The following is a 25,867-nucleotide window of genomic DNA, read 5'->3' on the forward strand; positions in this document are numbered from 1 at the left end:
CTCATGTAATCCTCACAACGACCCCACAAGGAACGTATTTATGCCCAATCTACAGTGCATAAATTGAGATTTCTGTGAAGTTAACCAACTAACTCATCCATCATTATTCAGCTAAAAGATGCTAGGGCTGGAATCCAGATGCAGTTCCCCCTGGGAGCCAAGTTCATGCCTCAGCCACCAGGAGGTCTACCACTGCTATATGAAGGCAGTGTGTTAGCAATGATTTTTCCCACAAACTCTGAGTAAGCTCTACCTGATTAAGGGAGGGAAAAGAATTAAAACACCGGCTTCCTCCATATCAGAGAGCTGGTGGGAAACGAGGGCTTCTGTAAGGATGACTAGAAAACAAGAATGCAAGTGAAAGGAGAAAGAGCTTCTGGATGAAAACATGGAGGAAACCGGTCTGGTTTTTATTCATCTGGAAACTATTGCTGAGCTTCCAATTCATACAAGCTCTGGACTGGGTACTGGAAACGGCCACGCACAGAACGTGGCTCCTGCCTTCACGCTGCTCGGGCGAACAGAGGTCAAGAAACCAAGGGAATCAGCACTGACTAAATCTCTCCTATATACCAGATACTTTTAAGAACTATACATGTGTTATTTAATACAAAATCATAGAGATGAAACCTACATGTGAACTAATAATTGTCACGTAAATTCTGAAGTAGAAATTTGAACTAAATGATAGAGAACTCTTAAGAAGAGCCTTTGGCGCAGTGGTTAAGAGGCCGCCTGCCAATGCAGGGGACGCGGGTTCGAGCCCTGGTCCGGGAAGATCCCACGTGCCGCGGAGCAACTAAGCCCGTGCACCACAACGACTGAGCCTGCGCTCTAGAGCCCACGAGCCACAACTACTGAGCCCGCGCACCTAGAGCCCGTGCTCCGAAACAAGAGAAGCCACCGTAATGAGAAGGGCGTGCTCCGCAACAAACAGTAGCCCCCGCTCTCCACAACTAGAGAAAGCCCGCATGCAGCAACGAAGACCCAACGCAGCCAAAAATTAATTAATTTTTAAAAAAACTTTAAAAAAAAAAAAGAAGAGCATTTGGCGACTTCCCTGACAGTCCAGTGGTAAGACTTCCCGCTTCCACTTCAGGGACCGTGGGTTCGATCCCTGGTTGGGGAACTAAGATTCTGCATGCTGCACGGCGTGACCAAAACAAAACAAACAAAACCAAACTGAGGATGTGTGCGTGCGTGTTATAAGTTTAAAAAAAAAAAAGAAGAAGAGCCTTTGAACCCCATACCCTGGAGGTAGGGCAACCTTCTCAGAAGAATGTGTTTGGGGCTCTAGGCTAATTCTTAAAGGTGGGAGAGGAGTTTCTCAGGGCAGGAGGTCAGTAAGGGATAACGCCTCTTTTTTAGCAAGGGGACCCCACGTACAAGGGCAAGCAATAAGCCTGATATTTGGGCAGGAGAGTTGTGATATATAGGGCTGACGAAATGGGCAGGAATCAAGGAATTTGGCCTTTATCCTTCTGGGAGTTATGGAGAGTTTATACCCAGAGGAGTGGCCTAATTACATTAGAATTTTGCATATCTGATGGCAGAGTGGTGGGGGGGGGGGCGGGGGGGGGGCTGAGAAAAGAGACAGGAGGACCAGTCTGGAGTTTATTCCCACAGTCCAAGCAAATGCTGTGGCAGACAGAAACCTGCAAAGTCCTCGCGGAAGGAGACAAAAGGGGAGAGTCTGGAAGCAGCTCTGAGATAGTCAGGCCAGGGCGGTATTGCTGTGAGGTTTGGGGGAAAGTTTGGATCTACTCTAACTCCTGTTTCTGGTTGGGTCTACTTGGTGATGCCGTTTACTGAAGGAATGAGGAGAAAGAGCATATATTGGGGAAAAGAGAACTATTTCTAGTTAGAATATGCTAAATCAGAGGTGTCCTGGAGACTCCCAGGCAGGAGGAATGCCAAGTAAGCAAGCAGCTGGAGTCTGAGTTCAGGTTCAGGAGGACAGAAAGGGCCAGAGCCTTGAAAGCTGCAGGTGTAGGATAATTAGAGGAGAAGACCACCAACAAAGAGTGTGCTGCACAAGGCAGAGCGCTGGGGCGCACCAGCATCTAAGGCTCTGCCAGAGAAGGAAGCGCCGGTGGCCAAGTCTGGAGAGAGCTCAGGGTTCAGAGCACCCCTCTAATTAACCAGCCACCACTCACCAAACTGCAGGTACCCTTCTAGGTCCTTTCTCTCCCATCCACGACCTGCCCTATTGGTTTTTTTGTTTTTTTGGTTTTTGTTTTTTAACATCTTGACTGGAGTATAATTGCTTTACAATGGTGTGTTAGTTTCTGCTTCACAACACAGTGAATCAGTTCTACATATACATATGTTCCCATATCTCTTCCCTCTTGCATCTCCCTCCCTCCCACCCTCCCTATCGCACCCCTCTAGGTGGTCACAGAGCACCGCTGCTTCCCACTAGCTATCCACCCTACGTTGGGTAGCGTATGTCCCTGCCACTCTCACTTCCTCCCAGCTGACCCTTCCCCCTCCCCATATCCTCAAGTCCATGCTCTAGTAGGTCTGTGCCCTATTGTTTTGACTGCTGTCCAATACAGCAAACCAGTGGGACCTGAGTGACTGCAGCCAATGGAAAAGCTGTGCTGTTTGTTCTATGTGGGAATATAGTTAGCAGTCTTTTTGCACCTGTGTAAATTGCTTCAGTGAGCTTATGGTCTAACGCTGATATTTTCTTCCTACACCAAATGAGTATTTATAAAAATGTAACATTTGCTGGTAACTGAGAGCAGTCATCCACCCTCTCTAAGGAGGCGAAACTGGAGATGAGTTGATTGTGGCGCCTACTACATTCAAGATGTGGTGCTGGAGGAGGGCTAAATAAATGGGGAGGGGCGTCCACGTTGGAAACAAAACCCCCTCTGGGTTACCGCCGTCCTGAGTCAGCAGCATCCAACCACGGTGAAACTAAGAAACACAAGCCCAGCAGTGAACACCAGCACTGCACCCCAGGGACCAGGGCACACCGAATGCTACTCCCCTCTCTGCTACCATAAGCTTCTAGCCGGCAAGGGGGTAGCCTGCCTGCTTCCAAGACTTCCAGATTAAAGAGTAGGTGTAGTAACACCAGGTGGGGGCAATCCAGCAACCCTAGGGGCTATAAAAGAATAACTGCTTCCTTCACACATGTTGGCTCCAGTGAGTTCTCAAGCTTTATTGAAAAGGAATAAATGCCAGATGGTTCTTTTAATTTCTTTTTAAAAAATTTTGTTTTAACATCTTTATTGGAGTATAACTGCTTTACAATGGTGTGTTCGTTTCTGCTGTATCACAAAGGGAATCAGCTATACGTATACATACAGCCCCATATCTCCTCCCTCTTGCGCCTCCCTCCCACCCTCCCTATCCCACCCCTCTAGGTGGTCACAGAGCACCGAGCTGATCTCCCTGTGCTATGCGGCTGCTTCCCACTAGCTAATCTGTTTTATATTTGGTAGTGTATATATGTCCATGCCACTCTCTCACTTCGGCCCAGCTTACCCTTCCCCCTCCCCGTGTCCTCAAGTCCATTCTCCACATCTGCGTCTTTATTCCGGTCCTGTCCCTAGGTCCTTCAGAACCTTTTTTTTTTTTTTTTTTTTTGCGGTACGCGGGCCTCTCACTGTTGTGGCCTCTCCCGTTGGGAAGCACAGGCTCCGGACGCACAGGCTCAGCGGCCATGGCTCACGGGCCCAGCCGCTCCGCGGCACGTGGGATCTTCCCGGACCGGGGCACAAACCCGTGTCCCCTGCATTGGCAGGCAGACTCTCAACCACTGCGCCACCAGGGAAGCCCCAGAACCATTTTTTTTTAAGATTCCATACATATGTGTTAGCATACGGTATTTGTTTTTCTCTTTCTGACTTCACTCTGTAGGACAGTCTCTAGGTCCATCCACCTCACTGCAAATGCTGCGATCAAGGTACTCTGGGAGGAATGCCTTAAAGGTAATTGACATGGAAATGCCACCTCAGCCCCTGTGGGCTCTGAACCTTGCCATCTAAACGACAGTGACATGAGAACCGTGGTCAGGCTCTATAGTCTGTATAAGAGATTAACTCAAAATAAAAACTAGCAAAATATGTGTGCATGCAGAGAATATTATTCTCACACGTCTAGATGGATATGGTTAATGAAAGATTCGTGATACAAGACTGATTCCTAGTGTTGAAAGAATCCTTGCAGGACCATAGATAGCTCTCTGGACATTTTGGCCTATCAAATTCGGATTCCCAAATGAACAAACAGTGGTAGGGCTCTCGATGGCTGGTAACCCACTGGAGTTAGTCAGTCCACTGGAGGAAGGGTGACTCTTGTGACGAAAAATTTGCTACAGCCTCTCCAATCTTTAGGATCCTCTCAAAGCTCAACCTTTTCCTGAGGGTGACGAATGATAATAACTTGGATAATAAACTTTTTTTGCAGAAAAAAATAGTCTTTTAATAGCCCATGTTTTACAGATCAGTGGTGAATTTCTGCAAGGATGCAGCAAAGATGGAAGATGGAACCAGAAATAAGTTGAAGCATCCTAAGGAGTGTCCCATCACTAAGACGTTTCCTCCCCTGGTAATTGGCCTGCTAAAGCCACACGACAGAGATTTTAAGCAAAGCTTCCTAGTTCCTGCCAACTGAAGACGCTGCTGCTCCTCGTGACAATAATGTTGATTAGAAGCTAATGTGGATGGGGCACTGGATGCATACCGGCCCTGCCCTAAGAGCTTTATGTGTACGTCATACAATCCTCATCACAAGCCTGTAAAGTGGATACGATTATCATCCCCATTTTACAGTAAGGAAACTGGGGCACAGAGAGTAAAGCAACTAGCCCAGGGTGACACAGCTTGTGGGTACAGAACTGCGATTTGACTCCAGCAGTCTGACTGCAGACTTAACTTTAACCTCTTACATAGTGTCTTACCCTCTATACACTGTCAATCTGATAGACTGTATCTATTCCTTGACTCACTCATTAATTCATTCTATAAATATACGCAGAGCACTTCTGATTCATGGGCACTGTATTGGATGCTGGAATGGAAGAGAGTCAAGCGGACATAGCTGCCGCCTTGAAGGGCTTATGCCGGATACATGCAATAATCAAATAATCACAGGGAAGGCATAAAACAGAAACTAGGACAACTGCTACGGAGGAGGGGCGCTCGATGCTACGAACCCTTATCATCTGGGGACACGAACTGCTGGAAGATCAGGGGAGACATCTCCAAGGAAAGGAAAAGTAAACTGAGACCTGGAGGACGAGAGTTGAGCAGGCGAAGAGAAAGGAAGCACACTCCAGGCAGAGAGGCCCTGGGAACGGAGGGAACACGGTGGGTGTAAGGAACTGCGAGTGGCAGCTAAGACTGAAGCTCAGGCAGGAAGCGCGCTGCGGAAAGCGCGGCCGTGCGGGACAGGGCCAGGCCCAGTAGGGTCACACGGGCCGTGGGAAGAATCCTGGCCTGTGTGCTAGGAGCGAAGGGAAGCCTGAGAGAGGTCTGGCAGCGGATACGTCGAGATAAAATGTGTATTTTGAAAAGATCCTTCTATAGCTCCAATACGGAAAACAGTGGGAGAGGCAGCGCAGATGTGAGACGATCAGTGGGGGTGGGGGGGGGGTCCAAGGATACGACGGAGCAGGATAATGACGATGGTGGTGGTGGTGACGGTGACAGTGACAATGGCGATGATGAAGAGAGAGGAGAGCTGAGAGGTAACTTAGGGGGCAAAACTCCATAAATAACGGACTGGACAGAGGCGAGGGAAAAGGAGGAAAGTAACTCCAAAGAGCCCCAGCTCGTGCCACAGAATGGTCAGTGGTTATAGTCACTTAAACAGGGGACACTGAGAAAGACCAGGGGAGGAAAAGGAGTCTGATTTTAGACCTGGTGAATTTGAGGTTCTTCTGAGACATTCAACAGAAAATATTAAGAAGGAAGTTGGAATTTCAGAGAAAAGGTCTGGACAAAGCTTAAAAGCTGAGAGTTATGATCACGTGGGCAGCAAACGCAGCCGTGACAGTGGCGAGGCTGCCCAAAGAGAGGAGAAGCGGGGGCCTAGGAGGGCACATGTTGAGAAACTCCAACACTGAACCAAAGCTGGTCCGAGGACATCCTGTGATGGAAACAGAGACAAAACAGCCAGGGAACAGGAGGAGAGCCAGCAGAGTACTGTGTCGTGGGATAGACATGAAGAGAGTATTTCGGGAAGAAACAGCAGAGCTAAGTGCTGCTGGGAGGTCAGACATGATGAGGACCTAAACATGTCAGCTGTACAGATGCATGTGGAGAGCGTTTATAATCACAGCCAGAGCTGCTTGGACAGATGGATGGGACTGGAGGCCAGATGGCTGTGGTTTCAGTAAAGAGGGGAAGGAGGAAATGTAGACAGCAACTACAGACAAGTCTTTGGAGATGTGTGATAATGAGAGAAGAAAGAGAGACTCCTGGGTGAACAGGGAAGAGAGTTGTTTTTAATAAGGAACTTTTGTTTTTAATAAAAAGAAACTTGAGTGTGTTTAAAAGCCAATGGGAAGGATCCAGGGGGAGGGAGAGATTATTAAGGAATAGGACAAAGGGAAAGTAACTGGGAACATAATATGCTCATCAATTCCTAGCCATTGCCTTTCTGAACCGTAGATACACTGCTTGATGTGGCCAAGATAAGAAGATGACCACCAAAAGAATCTAAAAAAGAAAAGAGTGGATAGATGTGTATGCATAACTGAATCACTTTGCTGTACACCTGAAACTAACACAACATTGTAAATCAACTCTACTCTGATAAAAAGAAGATGACCACCTTCTAAAATAGTGATACAGGGAGTCCCTTGGCGGTCCAGTGATTAGGACTCAGGGCTTTCACTGCTGTGGCCCAGGTTCAATCCCTGGTCGGGGAACTAAGATCCCGCCAGCTGCGTGGCCTGGCTAAAAAAATGTTTTAAATAAATAAAACAGTAATACAATGACCCTATCGAGGCCATCCTTTGTGGCAGATACCTCCTGTCGATACTGTATAAATGATTTCAATCTACCACACACTCTACAGGATCTCCTTAGCACCCAGTTTAAAATATAAGGCAATCTGGGTGTTCCTACCAGTATTCATGCTACAGAATCGCTCTAAAAGGGGGAGCAAGAGGTTCTTCAAAAATTCATAATTGTAACGGGGACGTCACAAAATAATTTGTGGCCAAAGAAAGCTCTTGGCATATGCATTCAGTACTACTTGACCAAGTTTTTAGATAACATTCAGGTACTGAACAAAAGACAACAGGGCTACCTACACAATGGCACAGTTGGAAGAGACAGGCTTGTCCTTGAGAGGCTCTAAGAAGGTTGGTGACCCACACAAATACTGAAGGGACAACAGCTCCCATGATCACAGTAAGTATTTTCTTTGACAAAACCACCTTCAATGAATTATACTGTATGAATAAACAGTAAGCAACTGGCATGTCAGCACTCAGGGACTCTTGTTCTGCTAAGCAGAAAAAAGATATATATATATATATATATATATATATATATAGGTATTTAATATTGATATATAAATATTTATAGATATTTAAGTTTACTATAACTTATTAGCACAAGCTCAGAAGAGAATGGCCACCTAACAGTCTATAAAAGGAACTCCCCACACTAGAAAGCCCAGGGCCATAGAGTGATGAAATGACTCAGAAATGATGGTCTTTTGTGGTAGAAACCATGGGAGAATGAGACAGTCATAAGCTAGTGTAAGTACTGAGATTACGTAAGAGTTTAAAAGGAAGCCCTACAGATTCCAGGTCCACATTTCTGTGAACACAGGACCTCTTGAAACTGTCTTCAAATCCAGCCTCCGTTGACTTCACGATGAGGATATTTTGCATGTATGGTACCCCTTTAGAAATCCTGGAAGGCAGGGAAATTCCAGAAGCAACATCAATTCTTCTCTAAGTACAAAACCTGAAACGTGCCATGATGGTTGACAAACAGGAGCCAGTCGGCTATAGCACTGTTGTCTATGAGCCAATCAAGGTGGAGGTTTTAAGAAGACTTTCCCTCCAGCAGAAGCGGCCCGACTGTACACTCAGCTTGGGTACAGCTGAAGTGCTTTATTCATAAGCTACTTCTCTTCACTGCAGAACGTGACCTCACCATTTGGGTTCAGTCCCTGTAGGCTCATTATAACCCATAGCAACAAACGACTCATCCAAAACACCTTGTTACATTAAAGGCTCAAATTCTTTAAAAAAAATTTTTTTTAAGCAATGGCCAGATGCATGGAATAACACGAGCTTCCAATTCATTAGTGACCATCCTAGGGCAATTCCTTGCAAATGGGTTGTCCTAGTTGTGTGAAGAAATCAGCCTGGTATGATAAGAAAATTTGTCCAGTGATCAATGAAGTCCTACTTCTGCCACCACTATCTTGACACGTGACCTACCTAATATATGTCACTTAATCTAGGGATTGAAAGGGACCTTAATCTAGGGGAAGGTGGCATTAGATAGAAGAATTAAGGTCCCTTTCAATTTTAATCTTTTCCTATCCCCCCCTCTTTCAATATCTTTAGGTACCTCTTCCCAAAGGCATCATTTTACACATTCACAGAATGGTTTCCTAATCAATTGGTAGGACACTGATAGGGAAATCCTGTAGATACAATATTGTTACCAGTTGTACTGAGTTGAATAGTGTCCTCCCAAAATTCATGTCCACATGGAACCTCAGGATATGACTTTATTTGGAACTAAGGTCTCTGCTGATGTAATTAGTTAAAATGAGATCATTATTGTTACCAGTTGTACTGAGTTGAATAGTGTCCTCCCAAAATTCATGTCCACAGGGAACCTCAGAATATGACTTTATTTGGAACTAAGGTCTCTGCTGATGTAATTAGTTAAAATGAGATCATACTGGATTAGGGTGGGCCCTTCATCCAGTGATTTATAAGAAGGCCATGTGAAGACACAGAGACACAGACAGGAAGCCAATGTGAAGATGTGGGCAGGGGCCAGAGTGACACATCTACGAGGAAAGGAACTCCAAGGATTTCCATCAGTCCCACAAACGTTCAGGAACACATAACGTTTCTACTTAGGTTTTTTAGTTGCTTTCTTCATGTATCTATGTTATTAATTTCGGGAAGCAGCGTATGGACATCAAATACTTCTACACGCCCAAACTGGTCATTTAAACACACGATGCACTCTGTAAATGCACACCTTTTCAAATTTTAATGCGCATAAAAATAACCTGGGGGCTTCCGTGGTGGCGCAGCGGTTGAGAGTCCACCTGCCGATGCAGGGGACACGGGTCCGTTTCCCGGTCTGGGAGGATCCCACGTGCCGCGGAGCGGCTGGGCCCGTGAGCCATGGCCGCTGCGCCTGCGCGTCCGGAGCCTGTGCTCCGCAACGGGAGGGGCCACGACAGTGAGAGGTCCGCGTACCGCAAAAAAAAAAAAAAAGAAGAAGAAGACAGAGAGGAGCAGAAAGAGGAAGGAGGACAACATCAAGCATCAAAGACAAGGTCAGACACGCAGGTCTAAGAGAGCCACTTCCCTCGTGTGCTGTCACTTGCGTGGGGAACCGTGTGACACCACGATTAACCATCTGATCAAAGTCACTAGTATCACAGCTTGCTCTCGCCAACCCGCAGATCATGTAGTTCACTCCGTGGCCTGGTAATGCCCCTACTAGTCTAGCCGCTGTGAACGGGTAAGTCAAGCTGAATCTCGTCAGCATTTAAGCTGAGACCGATGATAGCTCTCCCTGCACCTCACCAGAATTTGCTGCACTGCAATTTCCACTTAACTTAGCAAGAAAATTAATTTGTTCATTTGAAAAAAAAAAGAAAAACTAATGAATAATTCTCATCACAATACACATACACATACTCCACAGGAAGGGAAGTATTTCAACTGAAAATCTTATTTATTGTGTACTTACTGAGATTGTACCATTGTCTAGACCTATGGACAGTCTTCTTGTTTCCGGGTTAAAAGACATGCATGAACATGGAGCTGAAAGAAATGAACATGTTGATGAAATTAACAAAACGATGATTCTTATGGATTCAGGAGTGACAGCTCAAAGTGAATGACTATTTTTTTCCCACAGTTTCCTGACAAACAGTTCATTTAACTCCCACTCACCAAAAAATAAAAACAGTAATTTTACAACTAGCCCCTAGTTTTTCAGTTATCCTTTTAGTGAAGATAACAAATAAGATATTCTCAAACTGGACAAGTCCCAAGGGGCGTGGTCTTGGCTGTTCTGTCAGTATCAAGTCTAAATTTGCTTTGACTAGATTAACAATATTTTGTGCTGCATAAGCCTTCTGTCACCAATCTATCTCTTCCAAGCAAACCCCATCTTTAATGGAAATAACCAATTTCTTCTGAACTAAGAAAACGAAAGAAAGCTCTTATTACCCCCTCGCCCCCCACCCCCCCCCAAGTACAGAAATCTATGTTTTTATTCAGAACTGATCTGGGGCATGTGCACTAACAGAAGTCTTTTACTCTCAGCACTCAAGGCATATGCTGGAGGCTGCCAGCTGGAAAAAGACGGAGGCTTTGTCTCAATCGAAAAGAGAACCAACTCGACACAGGGCCAGGCTCCAGAGGAAAGAAATCAGGGGACTCAGTTCACCCAGTCCTGGACAGGGTCCGCCAGTTCTGCAGGACTGACTTCCTCAGTGCCACCAAGCTTGAGTCAATGAAACGTGCTTGGAAGCCACAAGGGGCCAAGTCGGCTTCCAGTTCCCAGCTTTCTCTGTCTATTCTTGTTCATCAGAATGAGGGCCTTTCGACAACTTATTCTATACTGAAATAGTGTTCTAAAGGCCTCAACAGAACTTTTAAATTTCTCCCCTCATCTTCACAGTAGCGCCATAGGTCATGAACTACCCATCATCCAAATCATAATCGGCATCAAATGTTTTTATTCTTACTTTTCAGTTATGATTAGATGTCTTACCCAAGGTCACACAGGGAAAAAAAGCTGGAGGAGGTTCAAAGACATAATTCAAACACACAGTCCTATATTCAAATACCCAACTTAGGTTATCTTTAAACTATAAAAGAACTTCAAGTTCTACTAACAGAATCACTTGATAAACACATCACTTGGTAACACTTTTTTGATTCTCTATAAAACGCCGCTGAACAACCACAACTACAAAATCTTCTAAACTGCATAAAGTGCTTACTTTTTTCTAATTTTCAAACATGATATATTTAGAAAATAGAAATATGTGAAAAATAATATTCCCCCCTCCCCCGCCAACTTCCACCAGTACAGCAGAATATCTTCTTCTGGTTTAGCCACAAATTTACACTAGATTCCCAAAAGAACACTGCTGGAAAAAAAGCAATCAAACGATATTTAATGCACTGCCCTAAGAAAGCCAGTCTTACTTGCCTTTGGCCTATAAACTATGTTGCCAAAATCTCTACACAGATGCTAAGACACCAGGTCTCATAACCCCATAACATGTGTGCAGGATTAAAATTTAATGATTTCATGGAAAACTATCATGTTAGCAGAAAAAAGCAAAAGACAAAAACACACTGATTACGGTACTACATAAAGTACATACACACATAAAAATATACCTGGAAAAACTAAATACAGTTCTTGTGTTTGAGATTATTCCTATAACATTGTCTTTACTTACTATTTTGCTACTCCTGTTAAAAATTTTAAATATCTAACAATTTATTAAGATATAAGCATGAGTGTATGAAGCAAAACTTGACTGCAGCCCAAATGGCTACACATAGTCGAGAAAAATCTTATCACTTAGCTGCCTGCCTGGCCATATAAAAGTATTTGCTATATGATTTATTCCAAAGCTCCTATCTGGTTACATACTAATTAGAAAACCCACTGATCTTTGAATGTGATTTAAAAGACTTTTTTACAATACTGCACAGGCTATGCTTAAATCATCATTGCTATTTCTTTATTCCTTATGTTTCCCCCATTTACTAAATTTCTTGTTATTCTTCAACAAAAATTTAGAATGCTTACTATGTTCAAGATATGTGATGCAATGATATATATAAGGTATTATAGCTGCCATCATATAGAGTGTGACACCAACTATATATAGGACCTATAATATAAAACTTGTCCTCAATGTCACCTCCTTAGTCCACATCACTTTGTACTGATAGTAAGATACGCCACCAGAATCCAAAAGGAAAGACTTTTCCTATAAAAGGACCATAAACAAAAGAAGTTTTAACAGAAATTCTGTTGTTGCAGAACCCATATGGTTATAGACAGGGGATTGCCAGAGACAGAGAGCATTACCTCCCAGGTGCCCCCGAAGGTACAAACATGCCTTCCAAGAGGCATTATGGTAAAACACCAAGCAACCCTGTGTGTGTGTGTGCGTGTGTGTGTGTGTGTAAAGACTTTTGGTAGGTGTGTCTTATGTCTTATGTCCTCAAACCATTTCCCAACTGTGACACTCCCATAGGAAGAGGCCTTGCATTGGTTACCCCAAGGCCCCACGAGGCCAAGGAGGAGAGAAATGAATTAAAAGAAATACTAATGCCCACATTTGTTGTTATAGTAAATGTCTTTCCTTGGGGGTGCTGGGGGAGTAGATAAATTGACACAGAGATCCTTCTAACTTCAACTCACTAGAAATTAATGAAAAAAGCAACCTCTGAAAGACCAGTGCTATGGCCCATACAAAACAAGCGCCTACCCATCCATGCAAGAAAATATCAAAGGGCAAAACTGTCTGGCAAAGCATAATAAGACACAGTAAAGTAATGGTAATTATGACCAAATGGTAAAGGGAATCCTCTGGAAGGAAGAATAAGGTAGGAAACAAACAAAATATGATTTAAACACAATATTTATATCCAGGTTGCAAAGATGTGATGTTTCCCAAAGAAGAATTCAGCTTTAAATGCTATTAACGCTAATAATGTGTTAGTCGAAGAAGAAATAATTGGGTCTCTCTGATGGCTAAAAGTTCAGGTCAGAGATGAACTTGGCTGAGAGGCTGTTCTATCCTCCCACCTTAAAACTGCATTCTCCACAAGCCGAGCACAGTGGCCTACCGGGACTACAAAATTACAATGCAGCACCCCTCTACGGACTCCTCTATCAAAACTGCATCCCCAAACTCTAAACGAAATACATTTCATCTAGAAATGAGAGAAGAATTCTCATTTTCCAAGCCATCTGATCGAGATTTGCCATCTCCGTCCTGTCTCAGACTGATGACATCAAAAGACGTGTACTTGGCAAAATTTTAGGAAGCAAGATCGTGAAAAGTACAAATACGATAGGAAAGAAATTTGTAGGGCTCTATGGGTAATGGGAAGTAATATTCTCTTATACTAGTGTCAGGACTTTAGACCTTGATGGCCTGTCCAAATCTTATCTTTAAAATTAAACACTTTCAAAATACTGAGCATTTCTTAAAAATGAAATATTTCTAGTTTAAGGCAGGTTTTCAGCTTAAAATTTAGGGAGGGTGAAAACAAAGAGAAACACCAGTCTGGGTGATTATATTAATGACTATATAATTTGAAGGGAGAAAAGCTCAGGATATGAGCCCTAGGCAAAAATGAGCTCCTGAAACCAACAGCAACTTCAACAGAGCAATAATTAAGTGGATTGGAGAGAAACTGGCTACTTGTATTTCTAACACTTTTATCCCACGGGCAATCTAAGAAAAAATATTGCTCTTGCTTTCTTAAAAAATGTAAATTGAGAGGAGGCATTCTCAAAATACTTCTATTTGGGGGAAAGTTTCCCAATTTCTATTATTTATACCTATAATTCTTTCATTTTATGACTAATTTATTTCCTGTCCCTTGCTGATGGGTTGAACTTTACTCAAATAAACACCAGTTCTGTTGAAGGTTGAACTGTGGATTTCAGTCTCTCTGACAGCTTTACAATGCCAAAGGCATTATTTGGCAGGAGACGCTAATCTTCATGGGATGTGCTGGTGGGAACTTTAAATAAGCAACAGTACTTCTGTGAATAAAACTTCAGATGTCAAAGGCATCCTGGTGAAGTTAAATGTCAGGATCCTATGATAAGAGGGCCTTGAATAGAGAGGCTTACAAAGAGCACCCCATCACCACAAAGCAAAGATTTAATTCATGGACACTATTCCATTCAACTGTGTGTCACAAGATAACATTTATTAGGTTTACAATATTCAGCCCATTTTTTACTTCATTAAGAACACATATTTAGGACTTCAATTGCCTAGCATTAAAAAGGGTTTTTTGTTTAAATCAAATATTTTATGCACTCAACTGAAATTAACCCTTTGTTTTCTTTTAATTTAGTCTGAGTAACATCAGGAAAATTACAGTGAATTGGCAGTGGTCCCTTTCTCTCCCAGAGAGGTTTTAAGTTACAGTAAAGTGATCTAACTACCGTAAGCTTTAAATTACTCTGTCAGATGAAAATCAAATAAGAGTATGCTAAATAAATGCTATAATTATTCAGATTAATTAATATCTGTTATCTTCAGTTTGGATACTTTATGTTTTCCTTCATTTTTGTTAAATATCAAAGTTCCATGGGCACCTTTTCTTCTTGGTAAACAGAGAATTAAAAGACCAGATTATACTATTAATTTGGGAAATGTCAACAGTAAAAACAACAAGTTATTTTCTACACATGGTTCTATAACACAACCTATACCAAAAAGAAACCAACAAAGGAGCAGTATACTTCATAGCTGGAGACCAAGAAGTTCTCTGAAATGAGATATAAATTAATAGGCATTTCCCGATTATACACATAACCCCACTGCCAAAAAACTCCCTCAACTGAGTTAAAGATATTGTCTAAAAGTCACCCACACAATCACTGTCTTATAAAAACAGAAATACCAAATGCATTATTTGAAATACCTTTCAATCACTAATCTTCCCACATGAATTTCCCCCCGAACTCCAATGAACCCAGCAGAAGGCGTAGGACAGCACGCGACAGCCCACATTGTCCTAAATCCTTGGACCTCACCAATGGGAAAATTACCATTTGCGATTTAAATACAAAATAACTCATTTCCATCCCAAATATAAACATATCAATATGAACGTGTTAATCATTTTAATTTTCTAAATTCTCAATTTCAAGTTGCTCTTAGACTACAGTTCCAACCACTGTACAGTTCCAACAATTGGAAAAGAAAACCAATCCAGCCACAACCTCACAAATTAGCCAATCTTTCCTAATCCCTCCGGGTTAAGGTCAGCAATGATAGGGGAACTCCCTGGTGGTTCAATGGTTAGGGCTCATCACTTTCACTGCTGTGGTCCAGGTTCGCGAACTAAGATCCTGCAGGCAGCATGGCGTGGCCAAAAAAAAAAAAAAAAAAAAAGATCAGCAATGATAGTATACATTGCTTAACTCCAAGAACCTGAAAGTACTTGACAAATACTTATTTGACATCTAACCAAAATCTGAGAACAAAGAAACTGGACAGTTTATCTGTTAGGTTCAGAGCAGAGAAAATGAAAGGACTTGCCGAAGTGAGTCAGCAAATTGGTAGCAGAAATGAAAATCAAATTCCAGTTTCCCACCCAGGCACAGGTGTTACCCTACAAGAGATTCTGAATGCTCTAATCTTAAACAACGCATATTTTTCAGTGAATTTAATGTAAACAGTAAGACTGTGTTCAAACTGCATCACTCTATTTGTCTTAACTAAGATAACTTATTCAATGCATTCCCTACCTCATTCCACAAAGAATTGGAAATGGCTTTAAAAGCAGATACAATAGGGCTTCCCTTGTGGCGCAGTGGTTGAGAGTCCGCCTGCCGATGCAGGGGACACGGGTTCGTGCGCCGGTCCGGGAAGATCCCACGTGCCGCGGGGCGGCTGGGCCCGTGAGCCATGGCCGCCGAGCCTGCGCGTCCAGCCCGTGCTCCGCAACGGGAGAGGCCACGACAGTGAGAGGCCCACGTACCACAAAAAAAAAAAAAAAAATGTTGTGAGAAAGCCACCCCCAGCCACGAAGTAATTATCATAACTCAGACCTTCAACTCTCAGTGCCTGGATCGTTTCTAATTCAGCTGGAGCTTTCTGAGCCTTTAAAGTTTTAGTTTTATTGACACAGCTCTCCGCCGGCTCTTCATATTCAAAACAAAACAAAACAACAAAACCCTGTGTCCTTCAAGAATAGTGTCCTTAGGGCTTCCCTGGTGGCACAGTGGTTGAGAGTCCGCCTGCCGATGCAGGGGATGCAGGTTCGTGCCCCGGTCCGGGAGGATCCCACGTGCCGCGGAGCGGCTGGGCCCGTGAGCCATGGCCACTGAGCCTGCGCGTCCGGAGCCTGTGCTCCGCAACGGGAGGGGCCACAACAGTGAGAGGCCCGCGTACCGCAAAAAAAAAAAAAAAAAAAAGCAGATACAATAAAAACAAACGATAGAAATAAGCAAAAAGTCTTAACCAAAGAAAATATATATAAAAGAACAGAAAGAAAATCAAAATAAAAATCCGTTGGGAATATAACAGATCCCATGTTTCACATTATCCATAAGGACTACGTACCAGGTCCTTAGAGCTGTTCCTCCTAACCTTTTTCGCCTCATGATACACACAGAAACTTAGATGTGAACAGTCCCTGGAGGAAATGGAAGAGACTGCTAGGGCCCAGATGACCGGATCACTCCTGCCCAGCTAAATGAATCAGTTCTTGGGGCCTGTAATCCATTTAGATCATCCCAGTATGCTGTAGCACACAGGATGGGAGGTTCTGCCTTAGAGAAAGGCAGGGTTTCTGGCTCTCCTAACTGAAAAGTAATCTCCCTTGGTGTTTCTTCAAAGGGGTATTGAGCACGATGGTAGACAACTACTTCAAAAGCAGATAAAGCATTTCATGTATACACACAGCAATATGCGCTGAGGGCATAGTGAACGAAGGCATTTCTGCAGAAGCCTGACACAAAGCAGGAAATCTCAGGATACAGATGAATAATCAATTGCATGTCTTTCATGCTGCGCACCGTAAATAATAAACAGCCTTTCTCTCAACCAGGCTGTTGATAAAAACTGGAAAGCAGAGTTCAAAATTTAAATTTTTCAGTGAGGACTAGAGTTCCTATACTTATTTATTTTTTAGCTATTATTGATTTGTTTAAATTTTAAACTTTCTAAAAATTTTAGATGTATTTTTTATTGAGGTAACACTGGTTTATAACATTACATAAGTTTCATGTGTACAACATTATATTTCTATTTCTGCATACCTTAACAGCGTGTTCACCACCAGAAATTTAGTTTCTATCTGTCACCATACAGTTGATCCCTTTTATCCATTCTCCCTTGCTTTCCCCCAGGTTACCACTACCCTCTTCTCACTGTATCTATGTGTTTACTTGTATTTGGTTTGTTCATTTATTTTGTTCGTTGGCGCTTTATATTCCACGTGAGGGAAATCACACAGTCTTTGTCTTTCTCCGTCTGACCTACTTCACTGAGTAGAGATCCTATGCTTTAAAAGTTAGCTGAGCAAATGATAAAGTGGCCACAGTGGTGGGAAAACTGAAGGGCAAATGCCATCAGCCTCAGACTGGGCAAATGCCATCATACCAGGCCAAGGCAGAGAGCTGGAAATATGACAAAATCGGTCATTTTAGTCATTAGGTGTACCTTTCATTTGCAATTACCTTTGAAAAACCACCTTCTGTTTTGTTTCGGGGACAAATCCATAAACTCTTAGGAGCCAAAGTAAATTCCACCTGCCTGTCCTGGCAATGACAGAATCCACAGAGGTTTTCCAGTTGCCTAACCCTCACTCAGGCCTGAGATGCTGGCCCTCTTAACCTCCTAGTCACTACACCTTTGGCAGCCAAGTTGCTTTAACTATTCTCCATAGGGGAAAAGTTGGCAATAAAGGCCCAGACCTGATACCCAATACCGCAGAGTAAGAAAAATCTCAAACACCTGCCACCCTGGCTCCAGTTTGTGCTCTCTCTCCTCCACTCCTTTGTCTGACGCCATGAATAGCAAACCTAGTTGGTAAAGTAAATCTAAAATAACTCAACCATGAAAATAGGAATGCCTGCGCTTTTCATGTGTTGGTTTTTTTCCTCTGTAGTGTGATGCAAATGCGGTGGCTGAAATGGTATCTATTAGAAGCCGGGAACAAATAATCACATTTATGGCTATAACTGGAACCTTAACTCTGTACCCGCAGGACGGTCCCTCTGGTAGCCAAGGTCAGGCAGGTCCCAGCTGGGCAGGCTGTAACTTGATCGTGTCATAGGCTACTTTCCAGCTACTACGTGAGATATGTCAAGAAGGTATTATTTTTGAAAGAGTATTTGATAAGGATATGCTTTTATTTCTCAATTATCCATAAAACTCAGCTTATAGGAAACCCCAAATTCTCTGTAGACAGCAGGGTTTACAACAGACCTTCCTTGGGGACCCTTTGTGACCATGTGCCCATTACACCTACTTCTTTGGTTATACCACACCACACAACCGTGCACCGTACTCATCTGAGGTCTGCCTCCCCCACTAGACTGTACACACCATGAAGATGGGAATCACCTGTTGTATTAAACACTCTACCCTTTGTACATTGCACAGTGTTTGGATGGAAGAAACACTTAAAATTAGTTGAATGCACTGTCCAAAGAAAGGAAACAGGATATTTCTTTCTGCTTTTCATTTTTACTTGTCCTCACGTTTCCCACACTATTTTCAGCTCAACACCGCAGAGGCATCAATAGGGACATGCATGGCTCGGTTCTTCCTCTTTTTTTTTTTTTTTTTTTGCGGTACGTGGGCCTCTCACTGCTGTAGCCTCTCCCGTTGCGGAGCGCAGGCTCCGGACGCGCAGGCTCAGCGGCCATGGCTCACGGGCCCAGCCGCTCCGCGGCACGTGGGATCTTCCCGGAACCGGGGCACGAACGCACGTCCCCTGCATCGGCAGGTGGACTCTCAACCACTGCGCCACCAGGGAAGCCCAGTTCTTCCTCTTTAAAGATCACAGATTAAGGAGAAAGTAAAAAGACAGGAATTGAGAGGTGTACAGTCAGGGCAAGGCTGAGTCAGATACTTGCAGTGACAAGTAGGAGATACCCACTGGTATGGACTCAAGCGCAAATGGGCACATGGCAGTAAGACAGAGGGTATCTCTTGAACTCAAAGGCAGAAGCAGAGCCAGGCTTGGGAGTTTGGAGGATGAGGAAGAAAACCTTAAGGCAACACTTGCTCAGGCTTCACTCGCTCTGGAGCGAAGTTATCCTTCCTCCCTGATTCACACTTCCTTTTCAGGGCATCAGCTTTCACTGTTTCTTCATGCACACAAATGCCTCACAGCTGTTTCATTTCTGTGTTCCCAGCTCAAGGGGCCAGCCTAGGTTGAGACTAGCATTTCCTATTCCAAACTCTAAATTCCTGGGAAACTCAGACTTTGTACTCCAAACTAAATTCCTTGGAAAATTAAGACTGACTCAGGGGCAAACAGTCTTCACCAGACACATCTGGTTTCTCCTGGATCCCTCCTGGAGGGGAAGCAGGAGTTTCTCAGAAAAGACAGGGTATGAGGACACCCCCAAAGCAGTGGTTGGGCTTTTGATCGTGATCAGTCTCCTCCTCATCTTTCTCTCACCTAGCACTCTCTGAAGTTCACGCAGTTTCTGCCTTTCAGGCTCACTCCTGCCCTCAAACTTGGCCTTCACTGTTCATTCTTTCTCGTCTAATGCTCCCTTCCCTCCAATCAACTTCAAATTCTTCTCAATGCTATAAGACATTACTATCCTACCCAGAACATGACAAATACTATATATATATTTTTTTTAAAAAAAATAAATTTATTTATTTATTTTTGGCTGCGTCGGATCTTCATTGCCACACGCCGGCTTTCTCTAGTTGCGGTGAGCGGGGGCTACTCTTCACCGCGGGACATTGCACGGTGTTTGGATGGAAGAAACACTTAAAATTAGTTGAATGCACTGTCTTCTCACTGAGGTGGCTTCTGTTGTGGAGCACGGGCTCTAGGAGTGCAGACTTCAATAATTGTGGCTCGTGGGCTCTAGAGCGCAGGCTCAGTAGTTGTGGCGCACGGGCTTAGTGGCTCCGCGGCATGTGGGATCTTCCCGGACCAGGGCTCGAACTCGTGTCCCCTGCATCGACAGGTGGATTCTTAACGACTGAGCCACCAGGGAAATCCTGACAAATCCTATATTAAAAGGGTTTGTTTGTTTGTTTCCAGTGTTTGTTTGTTTCAGGTTCTGTGACTTTTTTTTCTCACTTTATTAAGGTATAATTTTCAAATAAAATTGTAAGATATTTGAAGTGCACAACGTGATGAATTGCTATGTATCATGAAAGGATTCCTGCCATCAAGTTAGCACATTCGTCACCTCACATATTTAATTTGTTTTTTTTTTTGGGGGGGTGAGAACGTTTAAGTTGTACTCGCTCAGCAAATTTCAATCATACAATACAGTATTATCAACTATAGTCACCATGTTATACACTAGATTCCCAGATTCCATTCATTCCATAACTGAACTTTACACCTCTTACCAATCTCTCCCACCTCCTTGTCCCTGGCAACCACTTTTCTACTCTGTTTCTATGAATTCGGCTCTTTTTTTAAGGTATTTTAATGGACAAAATAAACAGATAAACCATATATTGCATGTACAAGATAGTCTCTGTATGTTTTTTTCTGGATTTGGAATACTACCTAGTATGTACCACTAAAAACACACAACATGGTCATATCTGCCTTTCGGTGTCCGTATTATAGCCTTCAGATATACTGTACTTTTCCACTTACTTTGTAATTAATACCACATAACCGTTATTTAGGGATAATACTGAGTAACCTCTTAACAAAACACCTTGCAATAGAAAGGACTGCCAAAAACAAGAAAAGAAAAAGAAAAGCCCCTTGGAAATTCAATAAATGAATAAAAGGAATAAATTCTAACTGACCCGAAAATGTAGCCTATTTCCTTGTGCAATAAGATTCTGCCTCTCTCAAGTTAAACAAAACTTAAAGTCTTGCTCAGAGATCAGTTCCTATGTTATCTGAATGCATATGACCCCTAGGAAAATAAAAGCCAATTTCTGATCAACTGTGAAGAATGCAGCCTTTTGTTCTTTTACCCCTCTCCACGGTAGGTGGGACCATCCAACAATGAAAGATTACAGAAATCATCTTGACCATTCACGCGTTGTTCACCTGCCTCTCCTGGCACCTAGCTTGATGGCCTGCACACAGTCGGTGTACAGTAAATATTTGATCAACTAGAGCGTGTACTTTCATCTATGTATTTACAAATAAACACTATATATGCATGAGGCTTCACATGTGTTGATATAAACATATGTAAATAGATTAGCATGTTGGAGACAACGCCAAAAGGCAATCTTCTCAAACTTAAAAGGCATTCAAATCACCTAGGGATTTATTAAAATGCAGATTCTGATTCAGTAGATCTGGGGTGAAACTCAATATTTGCATTTCTAGTTAAGTTCTCAGCATCAGCTGCTGGTCTACAGACCAAATGTTAAGAGCAAAGTAATCCCTTCTTTACTCCCTTTAGTAGGAGGCCATAGGCAAACTATGCAAATAATTAGAGGGTCCTTCTCAAAGATCATGCTCAGTCATTTAGAAAAATGTATGATAATATTCTCAGCGAAACTCATCTTTATTATCAGATTCAAGTCTGCAATAGGTACTTCTTTACTGAGCACCGACGCCAGGTACAAGAGCTACAGCAGCCTTTAGTCATTCAAGGATGCAGCTTAATAAAGCATGAAAATACAACTTGAGGCATCTCTGTATCCTCAGCGATATTCAAATAAAGAGAACATTAGAGAATGACACCAGATGTGTATGGATGTGTGTATGGGGGAGGCGGTGGGTAAGCAACTGCTTAGGATCCCGCATTTTCAGGAGGTTCCTATCAAGTATCGATGTCCGTCTCAAGAAGATTCCTTAGGACTTCCCCGGTGGCGCAGTGGTTAAGAATCTGCCTGCCGGGCTTCCCTGGTGGTGCAGAGGTTGTGAGTCCGCCTGCCGATGCAGAGGACGTGGGTTCGTGCCCCAGTCCGGGAGGATCCCACATGCCGCGGAGCGGCTGGGCCCGTGAGCCATGGCTGCTGGGCGTGCGCGTCCGGAGCCTGTGCTCCGCAACGGGAGAGGCCACGGCAGTGAGAGGCCTGCGTACTGCAAAAAAAATAAAAGAATCTGCCTGCCAATGCAGGGGACACGGGTTCAAGCCCTGGTCCGGGAAGATCCTGCATGCCGCAGAGCAGCTAAGCCTGCGCGCCACAACTACTGAGCCTGTGCTCTAGAGCCCGTGAGCCACAACTACTGAGCCTGTGTGCCACACTACTGAAGCCTGCGTGCCTAGAGCCCGTGCTCTGCAACAACAGAAGCCACTCTAATGAGAAGCCCGTGCACCGCAACAAAGAAGAGCCTCCGTTCGCTGCAACTAGAGAAAGCCCACGCGTAGCAACGAAGACCCAATGCAGCAAATAATAAATAAATAAACAAACAAACAAATAAATTAAAGAAAAAAGAAAGAAGACGACTCCTGTGCACCATACCCAAGCCCTCGTCACCCTGCCCACGTCCGCCTCTCCTCTGTCTTCGCACTCATATGAGAACAACAAGCCTCTGGGGTCAACTTCAACTTGCTGGACTATAGAACTTGGCCGTCTCGTCCTGTTAGATATTATGTCAAGTGTGATGAAAAAGACCGTAGGTAAGACTGGTTATACCACTTGAAATGAGAGAGAGGAAAAAAAAATCAATCAGAGAATTCCTTTCCCTTTCCATTTACCTAAACACTCATCACTGCCCAGGCTTAAAAGGATGTTCCCCAAGGGTCTTGGCTGTGCAACGTGTCTGCTGAAATCATGACCGGTGAGGGGAAAATATAAGCACTTGGAATTACAGGCTGCCTTTTCACTAATGTAGAGTGGGATGCTTGGTTCAACGACGGGCTATCATCTATTCATTACAATTCTAAAGAAATGCAAACTCAAAGACAAATTTGAAAATCAGAGAAATCCATTACATCCTTAATAATGTTTTTGTTCATAAACAGGCAAAATTGTTGTTTAAGTTATTACAGTATTCTTTTGCCAGAGGCATAAACTTAATCACATCTACAGCGTAGCATGAATTTCTTTTGGTTGTACGTGGTGGCATGTACTACTCAAACTGGGATACCCGGATCAAGGGAAGAGGTGCACACTGCAGGAAGCCAGAGGGTACATGAACCCAAACCACAAACCTGGGGCATTTTTCTAGCATGTCAATTTCAATTAAGATTTGAAGGGGGTTTTCCCTGGTGTGGCAGTGGTTGGGAGTCCGCCTGCCGATGCAGGGGACACGGGTTCGTGCCCCGGTCCAGGAAGATCCCACGTGCCGCGGAGAGGCTGGGCCCGTGAGCCATGGCCGCTGAGCCTGCGCGTCCGGAGCCTGTGCTCCGCAACGGAAGAGGCCACAACAGTGAGACGCCCGCGTACCGCAAAAAAAAAAAAAAAAAAGATTTGAAGGAAGCGGAGTAAGAGAAACATTTCATAGTATAACTGATAATAAGTTTAAATAATTATTTTACACGAAAAAAAATATGGAATAGGACAATTAAACTTCAGTAATTTTAACAACAAAACACTAGACAAAAAAGAAATTTCATATCTAAGGGAGTCAGCTCTCTCCCTGCAGGGGAACTTCTGCCAGTGCAAGAATCTAAGAATCAGTCATCATTTTTTAAAGGTATATTTGAAAGATTCACTATTTATCAGTGCAAGGACATATTTCTCACATAAGATTCTGGGGAAATAAGACTGACTTCTAATCAGAACCTTTCGATCCTAAGCAAATCCTTTTCAGAACTGAATGTTCAACACTGAATGTTTTGAATTTGAATAAATAATATAACAATAATGCAAGAACAAATTTACTTCACAAATGTAATCACTGGACAAAATTTTGAGCTGTCTAAGGAAGTACTTTACAAAAAAACTGGAAAAGAGAGGGAGACTGTGTAATCAAGGAGTCTAGGTGCTGTAGCCCTTCCATTAATCTTATTCAGAAACTGTGAATATATAGTCAATTTCAGAACAATTTTCTTATATACTGAGAGCTAGAATGATTTAATGAGGTACTTTCCATTATAATCATAATCCCAACCCTCAAGCATCTCTACTCAAGAAAATACAGAGAAGACAATGTGGGAAGGAAGGGGAGTTGGGGTCCATGTCTGATTTTTAAAAACAGAGATCCAGATACTTACAAGGCATCACATGGTATATGCTTGGCCAATATTGTCCACTGTCTCTCTTTAACCACACACGAACAGTCCTGCAACAAAAGAAAATGTGTGTGTTAAATCACACTATTTTGGGTCATGGGAGTGTTGACAGATAGAAACCAAGCCTCTTCATTATATATACAGTGGACCCTGAACAAGCTGGGCTTGAGCTATATGGTTCTACTTATAAGCATATTTCTTTTTCACCAAATATGTACCACAGTCCTACACAATCCACGAATGGTGGAATCTGCAGATGTGGAACCACAGATACAGAAGGCCAACTATAAAGTTATATGCAGATTTTAGACTGCACGGAGGGTCAGTGCCCCTAACCCCTGTGTTGTTCAAGGGTCAACTCTGTGTGTATATATGATATAACTACATTGCTATAATTAATAATATATATTACATACAAATATGTATAACATATATGTTTGTTTATAACATATCTCTATATAATACATGCATATGTATTTTAACTATATATATATATACACATTACATATGTGTGTGCACACCATTTATGCCTCTCTAAAGGCATATTCCTATATTTCTTAAATTTAAGGCGGTATACATTTAAAATTACATGACTTTTATAATTAAATATTTGAGGATAATTAAATTTTATACTCATATATATTTATATACACACAGGGGATAGTGTTTGAAAATTATTTTTGTAGTTGTTTTGCTCTCGGAGTATATGGCCTTTGCCCCAGTCGGCTGGAGGCATTCATCTCCCTGGGGAGTAATTAGGATTTACTATGGAAGGGAGTAGGAAGAGATAAAATGAAGCAATATGCAACATCTGACACACACGGAAGGATGACATAGTAAATTAAGTCTCACGAGCCACGGCATCGGCATCGTCTTGAGAGAAGGTTTTTGCAAACACAGCCAAGCAATGGCAAACTCTGAGACTCAGCTTACTGAGCTAGAGGGCTGGCCATGCAACCCAGCATGGAACAGGGTAATCCTGCAGCAAAGGCTGTGGGTGAAGTTCCAGGCCAGAAGGCCAGATAGAGACATAGCAGACATCCAGGAGAGCTCAGAGAGGAGGGGCCAAAGAGAGAATGAACCAGAGGATACTGGGAGGTTCTTATCAACCAGAAAGGCCCTACCACGAATTACACCAGCACACGCATGCAAGGCAAACACACCTAGGAGGTAAAGGGACATTGCCCCAGAGACCAGAAGAAGAGGCAAACATCAAACCAAGGGAAACGAACAGTGCCCCACTGCTGCTAGAAGATCATATACACCATACCCCTCACCCCACACCCTTAAACCATCCTAGGGTAAAAAGCAGACACTGAGAATTTTAATCTCAGAGAGAAATGGACACTACCTAAATAGACTATTTAAGTCATCATATTAGACTAAGTTTTCAATTGTATTGGATTTTTTCCCCAGTTAATCAGTAGGTCTCCCCATCAGAATAGGAGAAAAAGACTAACTACAGACACAGTAAAGAAATGTCACTTTCTCTGCACAGCCATAAGATACGATGTAGTGATATATAGTGACACCACTACATATACATGTAAAACTCCATCTTTTGGGTCAACCAGCCAATTTGTGAGATGGTA

General features: G+C 43.0%; 1 protein-coding gene across 4 annotated transcripts in view; it reads right to left on the reverse strand.

The window, feature by feature from the left end:
• Window positions 1–25,867, reverse strand: part of WDFY2 (WD repeat and FYVE domain containing 2) — a 174,904-nt gene that overhangs the window by 75,541 nt on the left and 73,496 nt on the right. For all 4 annotated transcript variants that reach the window (XM_067016785.1, XM_067016787.1, XM_059041634.2 and 1 more), the window contains exons 2-3: window positions 24,258–24,325; window positions 9,927–10,000 (exon numbers count right to left, since the gene is read on the reverse strand). In XM_067016785.1, coding sequence (XP_066872886.1) covers window positions 9,927–10,000; window positions 24,258–24,325 — 142 coding nt within the window. The remainder of the gene's footprint in view (window positions 1–9,926; window positions 10,001–24,257; window positions 24,326–25,867) is intronic.

Source organism: Kogia breviceps, chromosome 16, assembly GCF_026419965.1.
Source record: "Kogia breviceps isolate mKogBre1 chromosome 16, mKogBre1 haplotype 1, whole genome shotgun sequence".
Classification (NCBI taxonomy): Eukaryota; Metazoa; Chordata; class Mammalia; order Artiodactyla; family Physeteridae; genus Kogia; species Kogia breviceps.